Consider the following 8,494-nt stretch of genomic DNA (forward strand, 5'->3'; position numbering starts at 1 on the left):
GGCTTTTTCCCAGGGCTGAAGTGGCTAGCACGAGAAGGCACAGTTCTAAGATGATTGGAAGTAGGTACAGAGGAGATGTCAGGGGTAAGTTTTTTTACGCAGAAAATGGTGAACGTGTGGAATGGGCTGCCAGAGGTGGAGGCAGAAATGATAAGATCTTTTAAGAGGCTCCTGGATAGGTACATGGAGCTCAGAAAAATAGAGGGCTATAGGTAAACCTAGGTAATTTTTGAGGTAAGGACATGTTCAGTATAGCTTTGTGGGCCAAAGGGCCTGTACTGGGCTGTAGGTTTTCTCTGTTTCTAGTAGCAGATTTAGGCCATTCAGTCTATCAAGTCTGCTCTGCCATTCCATCATGGCTGATTTATTATCCCTCTCAATACCATTCTCCTGCTTTCTCCCTATAACCTTTGATGCTTGTTGTGTAGTTAATTACTCTGAGTAATATTGTAAGTATATTGCTTAATGGTGCTTGCTTTGTTTGCATAATTCATTACGGGTTGTATGTAAAAGTACGTAAGTATGTGAATGGCATACGTCATTATACCACCATGTCATATGAGTGTACCTCACTAAAGTCAAAACAAATTAGACCGTTTAATTCCTGGATCTGTGTTTTTGCTTTCAATTAGTTTTGTTTTGGAGTTACAAAACTCAACAACACCCTTACTAATCAAGAATCTATCAACATACATTTTGAAATTTTATTTAGAGATGCACTGTAGAACAGCCCTCCCAGCGCCCCCCCCCCCGAGCCACGCCACCCAGCTTAATTTAACCCTAAACTCATCACAGGACAATGTACAGTGACCAATGACTCCACTAACCCGTACGTCTTTGGAGTCTGGGAGGAAAGCCACACATACACGAGGAGAGTGTCCAAACCTTCTGACAGAGAACATCGAACTCCGACACCTGAGCTGTAATAATGTCGCACTACCTGCACTGCTACCCTGGCACCCATATACCCAATGACTCGATACCACTGCCAACCGTAGCAATGAGTTCCACAGATTCACCACCCCCGGTTAAAGAAATTCCTCCTCATCTGTTGTATTCTCAGGCTGAGCCCTCTGGTCCTAGACTCCCCCATTACAGTTAACATCCTCTCCACCTCCACTTTAACCGGGCTTTTCAATATTCAGTCGGTTTCGACGAGATTTCCCCACCCCATTCTTCTAAACTCCAGCGAGTACGGGTCCAGAGCCATCAAACGCTCCTCATACATTAACCCTTTCATTCCCGGGAACCTCCTCTGGACCCTCTCCAATGCCAGAAGAGGCCCAAGACTGCTGAGAATACAGTTCTCCCAATCTGAGCAATGTCTGTGAGTCTAACATTAGAGGGAATGTGCTGACTGGAAGAAATTCGGAGGGATGAAGAGGAATGACAACTCCGAAAGGCCGGGGTGAATCAGAGACAGCCAGGATACCTAGAGCAGGCAACGCCTCAAACAGGCAGCATCCATCATTTAGGACCCCATCCTTAATGATGGAGTCCTCCACCCAGGACGTGCCCTCCTCTCATTGCTACCATCGGGGAGGAGGTACAGAAGCCTGAAGGCACACACTCAGTGTTTCAGGAGCAGCTTCTTCCCCTCCACTATCAGATTTCCGACAGGAAAATGAACCCATGAACACCTCAAAACATAAATCTTATTGTAATTTATCGATGTATTCCTCTGTATCGCAATGTACTGCTGCCGCAAATGAGCAAATTTCACGGTATCTGCCGGAGGTTTAAAACCTGATTCTGCTGCGAAGCACCACTGACAGGGTAGCTTCCGCCTCCCACTCTCGGGGCGGGGCGGGCGGGCCGGCCCGGCCGGCCGGTGCGTCATCTGACCTGCAACCTTTCGCAATGCTGGGGACCAGACTTTCGGTCTCGACGCAACACTCCTTCTGTTGACAGTTCTCCTCGTACTCAGAGCACGCACACCGGTCCCGGCACAGCGCGCAGCCTGGGCTGAGCTCTGTGCACGACGCCCTCCCGGGACAGTACAGTACCGATCTCTCCCGGTTTGGGACGGACCGCTCTCGGGACATCTCCCTGTTCAGGACAGGCAAGTGCCGGGACATCTCCCGGTGAAGGATACACCGCTCCCGAGATATTTCCCTGTTTGGTGACGGACATCTCCCGGTTTCACTTCGCAGCCGACATGGTGGGTACCCGGAATAGGATTAGACATGGGGGGTGGGTTACCGAAAAGGTCCGAAGAGGGTGCTGGTCTGCCTGGGTTCTGATGTCACCTTGATACAAAACTTCTCACACTCGGAAGCATTGCTTCCCGGTTCGGGATAGACCCACCCCACCAGTTCGGGTCGTCCGCTATCGGGACCTCCCGGTGCGGGATGGACCCCGAAGTTTGGGGCGGTCCTCTCTCGAGACTCTGTCCCTGGACTCTCACCGCTGAGTCTGGGAGACTGAAATTTCCTCATTGACATCAGCTGGTTGTCCGGGGCCTGAGCTCTGCCCGGGCACGTTCCGTTGAAGACCAGACCGGGGCTGCCTGAACTCAGAGCCCATAATCCAGTGGTCCCGGCAGTCTGTTCAGACTAGTCCCCACACCTGGGGGTCTCGGGACCCTGTTTCAGTTGTCCCCATACCGAGGGTCCCGGGACCCTATTTCAGCTCAGTCCCCACACCTGGGGGTCCCGGGACTCTGTTTCAGCTCAGTCCCCACACCTGGGGGTCCCGGGAGTCTGTTCAGCTCGGTCCCCACACCTGGGGGTCTCGGGACCCCGTTTCAGCTCAGTCCCCACACCTGGGGGTCTCGGGAGTCTTTTCAGCTCAGTCCCCAAACTTAGGGGTCCCGGGACCCTGTTTCTGTTGTCCCCATACCGAGGGTCCCGGGACCTTATTTCAGCTCAGTCCCCACACCTGGGGGTCTCGGGAATCTGTTCAGCTCAGTCCCTATAATTGAGGAGTACCTTGTTCCTGTATCGGTGGGTGCCGGAGTCCCTGTTCCTTACGGTGCCCATAGCGAACATGTTGTCCTGAGACCTGTCAGTACTCTCCCTCTGGGAGGCCAAAGGGGATGGGGAGCGGAGGGGTCTCCACCCGCTCTTCCAGTATCTGCTCTCCCATTGCTCCGCTGGTGGGCAGATGTTCGTAGTCTGTGCCCGAGCCCAGAAGGCCGCTCGGCCCGCTACACCACAGACCTCTCCGCACCCCTCCCCCCATGCGGGAACCTGCCCGGGCAGAGCTCTCCGGTCGTGGGCCGTTCCCGGCGAAGTGACCCAACCTCCCGACACCACCTCACCCCACCCTGTCTGTTACCCCCCGACACGGTCTCTCCAGACGCCCCTCCCTTCACAGTCCCTGGTCACGTCCTGACTTGTTCTCGACAACACCAGAGCCCATACCCGTCCCGGGGGATGGAGTTGGTGTTTTCTCGAATTCACACCGGAGATGCTGAGTGCGATGGGAAGTTTGCGAAACAGTGCTGCAACAATAACGCCCCCCACCCAAATAATCCCCCAACCACTTTCTCTCACACTTCCCTTCTCCATCTCTCTCACACATCCCTCACTTTCTCTTTCTGTCTCTCTCGCATAAATTATCTCACTCGCTCTCTCACACACACATTCTCTATCTCTCACACACAAACACTCTCAAACATACTCTCCCATACACAAACACTCGCTCTCTCTCACACATTCTCTCTCTCACATTCTCTCTCTCACACACATTCTCTCTCACACACACATTCTCTCTCACACAAACACACTCTCCCACACATTCTCTCTCCCACACATTCTCTCTCTCACACATTCTCTCTCTCACACACATTCTCTCTCTCTCACACACACAAACACTCTCTCAAACACAGTCTCCCATACACAAACACTCGCTCTCTCACACACATTCTCTCTCTCACACATATTCTCTCTCTCACACACACATTCTCTTTCTCTCACACAAAAGCACTCTCCCATACACAAACACTTGCTCTCTCACACACATTCCCTCTCTCACACATTTGCTCACTCACACACATTCTCTCTCTCTCTCTCTCACATTCTCTCTCTGTCACACACATTCTCTCTCTCTCATTCTCTCACTCACACACATTCTCTCTCTCTCACACATTCTATCTCTCACACACATTCTCTCTCTCACACACACATTCTCTCTCACACACATCCTCTCTCTCACACACACATTCTCTCTCTCTCACAAGCACACACACATGCTCTCTCTCACACATTCCTTCACACACACACATTCTCTCTCACACACATTCTCTCTCTCTCACACACATTCTCTCTCTCACACTTATTCTCTCTCTCACACACACACACATCACCCTCCCCCTCACACATTCTCTATCTCTCACACACACTCTATATCTCACACACACTCTCTCTCTCACACAGTCTCTCTCTTACACACATACTCTATCTGACACAATTCTCTCTCTTACACACATTCTCTCTCACACACATTCTCTCTCTCTCACACACATACCCTCTTTCACATATTTTCTCACACACATTCTCTCTCTCTCACACTCATTCTCTCTCACACATTCTCTCTCTCACACTCATTCTCTCTCACACGCACACACATCACCCTCCCCTCTCACACATTCTCTATCACACGCATTCTCTCTCTCACACATTCTCCCTCTCACACACATTTTCTCTCTCACACACATTCTCTCTCTCTATCACATTCTCTCTTTCACAAACGCATTCTGTCTCACACACAGTCTCTCTCTCTCACACACATTCTCACACACACATCCTCTCTCTCTCACACATTCTCTCACACACACATTCTCTTTCTCTCACACATTCTCTCTCTCACACACACATTCTCTCTTTCTCACACACATTCTCTCTCTCTCACATTCTCTCTCTCACACACATTCTCTCTCTCACACACACATTCTTTCACCCACACACATCACCCTCTTCTCAGACACATCCTCTCTGTCCCACACACACATTCTCCCTCTCACACACGTTCTCTCTCACACACACATTCTCTCTCTCTCACACACACATTCCTTCACACGCACACATCACCCTCCTCTCATACACATTCTCTCACTCACACATTCTCTCTCTCACACATTCTCTCTCTCTCACACACACATTCTCTCTGTCTATCACATTCTCTCTTTTACAAACGCATTCTCTCTCACACACAGTCTCTCTCTCACACACATTCTCTCTCACACACACATCCTCTCTCTCTCACACATTCTCTCACACACACATTCTCTTTCTCTCACACATTCTCTCTCTCACACACACATTCTCCCTCTCACACACATTCTCTCTCTCACACACACATTCTCTCTCTCTCACACATTCTCTCTCAGACATTCTCTCTCTCACACATTCTCTCTGCCACACATTCCTTCACACACACACAACACCCTCCTCTCACACACACACATCACCCTCCTCTCAGACGCATCCTCTCTCTCTCACACACACATTCTCTCTCTCTCTCTCACACATTTTCTCTCTCTCACATTTGGTCTCTCACACATTCTCTCTCTCTCTCTCACACATTTTCTCTCTCTCACATTTGGTCTCTCACACATTCTCTCTGTCACACATTCTCTCTCTCACACACATTCTCTCTCACACACACACATTCTCTCTCTCACACACACACATTCCTTCATACACACACATCACCCTCCTCTCTCACACACACACATCACCCTCCTCTCAGACACATCCTCTCTCTCACACACACACATTCTCTCTCCCTTACACACATGCTCTCTCTCACACACACATTCCTTCACACGCACACATCACCCTCCTCTCATACACATTCTCTAACTCACACATTCTCTCTCTCACACATTCTCTCTCTCTCATACACACATTCTCTCTTTTACAAATGCATTCTGTCTCACACACAGTCTCTCTCTCACACACACACTCTCTCTCACACACACACATCCTCTCTCACACATTCTGTCACACACACACATTCTCTTTCTCTCACACATTCTCTCTCTCACAGACACATTCTCTCTCTCTCACACACATTATCTCTCTCTCACACATTCTCTCCCTCACACACACATTCTTTCTCTCTCACACACATTCTCTCTCTCACACACATTCTCTCTCTCTGTCTCATTCTCTCTCTCACACACTCTCTCTCTCACACACATTCTCTCTCTCACACACACATTCTTTCTCTCATACACACATTCTCTCTCTCACACACACATTCTTTCACACACACACATCACCCTCCTCTCAGACACATCCTCTCTCTCCCACACACACATTCTCCCTCTCACACATGTTCTCCCTCTCTCACACACACATTCCTTCACACGCACACATCACCCTCCTCTCATACACATTCTCTCACTCACACACATTCTCTCTCACACACACACATTCTCTCTCTCTCACACACATTCTCTCTCTCTCTCACACATTCTCTCTCACACACACATTCCTTCACACGCACACATCACCCTCCTCTCATACACATTATCTCACTCACACATTCTCTCTCTCACAATTTCTCTCTCTCTCACACAAATTTTCTCTCTCTCACATTCACTCTCTCACACACACATTCTCCCTCTCACACACGTTGTCTCTCTCTCTCACACACACATTCTGTCTCACTCACACACACATTTTCTCTCACACATTCTCTCTCTCAGACATTCTCTCTCTCACACTCATTCTCTCTCAGACACACACATCACCCTGCCCTCTCACACATTCTCTATCACACAAATTCTCTCTCTCACACATTCTCCCTCTCACACACATTCTCTCTCTCTCACATGTTCTCTCTTTCTCACACACACTCTCTCTAACACATCCCTTCTCTCACACATTCTCTCTCTCTCACACACACACACATTCTCTCTTTCACACCTTCCTTCACACACACACATCACCCTCTTCTCAGACATATCCTCTCTCTCACACACACACATTCTCCCTCTCACACACACATCAGCCTCCCCTCTCACACATTCTCTATCTCTCACACACACTTTATATCTCACACACACAGTCTCTCTCTCACACACATTCTCTCTCACACACACACATTCTCTCTCTCTCACACATTTTCTCACACACACATTCTCTCTCTCACACACATTCTCTCTCTCACACACATATTCCTTCACACGCACACATCACCCTCCTCTCAAACACATTCTCTCACTCACACATTCTCTCTCTCTCACACAAATTCTCTCTCTCTCACATTCACTCTCTCATACACACATTCTCTCTCTCACACACACATTCTCTCTCACTCACACATCACCCTCCTCTCAGACACATCCTCTCTCACACACACACTCTCTCTTACACACATTCTCTCTCACACATTCTCTCTCACACACATTCCCTGTCTCACACACACATTCCCTCTCTCACACACAGTCTCTCTCTTACACACATACTCTATCTGACACAATTCTCTCTCACACACACATTCTCTCTCTCACACACACTCTCACTCTCTCACATACATTCTCTCTCTCACACATTCTCTCTCACACACATTCCCAGTCTCACACACACATTCCCTCTCACACACACATTCTCTCTCTCACAAACATTCTCTCACTCACACACACATTCTCTCTCTCTCACACATTCTCTCTCTCAGACATTCTCTCTCTCACACTCATTCTCACACACACACACATTCTCTATCACATGCATTCTCTCTCTCACTCATTCTCTCTCTCACACATTCTATCTCACATTTGCTCTCTCACACGCATTCTTTCTCACATGTTCTCTCTCTCTCAAACACACTCTCTCTAACACATCCTTTCTCTCACACATTCTCTCTCTCACACACACATCACCCTCCCCTCTCACACATTCTCTATTTCTCACACACACTCTATATCTCACACACACACTCTCTCTCACACACACACTATCTCACACACACACTCTATATCTCACACACACACTCTCTCTCTCACACACAGCCTCTCTCTCATAGACACATTCTCTCTCTCACACATTTGCTCACTTACACACATTCTCTCTCTCTCATTCTCTCACTCACACACATTCTCTCCCACACACACATTCTCTCTCTCACACACACATTCTCTCTCCCTTACACACATTCTCTCTCTCACAAACATTCTCTCTCTCACACATTCTCTCTCTCTCACAAACACATTCTCTCTCTCTCACACATTCTCTCTCTCTCACACACACATTCCTTCACACACACACATCACACTCCGCTCTCACACATATCACCCTCCTCTCACACACATCCTCTCTCTCACACACATTCTCTCACTCACACACATTCTCTCTCTCACACACATTCTCTCTCTCACACACGTTCTCTCTCTCACACACATCCTCTCTCACACACACGTTCTCTCTCTCACACACATCCTCTCTCACACACACATTCTCTCTCTCACACACACATTCCCTCTCCCTTACACACATTCTCTCTCTCACACACATTCTCTCTCTCACACATTCTCTCTCTCTCA

General features: G+C 48.6%; 1 protein-coding gene across 1 annotated transcript in view; it reads left to right on the forward strand.

The window, feature by feature from the left end:
* The first annotated feature begins 1,877 nt into the window (after positions 1–1,877).
* LOC140195253 (cyclin-dependent kinase inhibitor 1-like) overlaps positions 1,878–8,494 on the forward strand; it is a 75,545-nt gene continuing 68,928 nt past the window's right edge. Inside the window, exon 1 of the mRNA XM_072253302.1 lies at positions 1,878–2,161. Within this exon, the coding sequence (XP_072109403.1) occupies positions 2,159–2,161 (3 nt within the window). The 5' untranslated portion in view covers positions 1,878–2,158. The remainder of the gene's footprint in view (positions 2,162–8,494) is intronic.

Source organism: Mobula birostris, chromosome 3 (genome assembly GCF_030028105.1).
Source record: "Mobula birostris isolate sMobBir1 chromosome 3, sMobBir1.hap1, whole genome shotgun sequence".
Lineage (NCBI taxonomy): Eukaryota > Metazoa > Chordata > Chondrichthyes > Myliobatiformes > Myliobatidae > Mobula > Mobula birostris.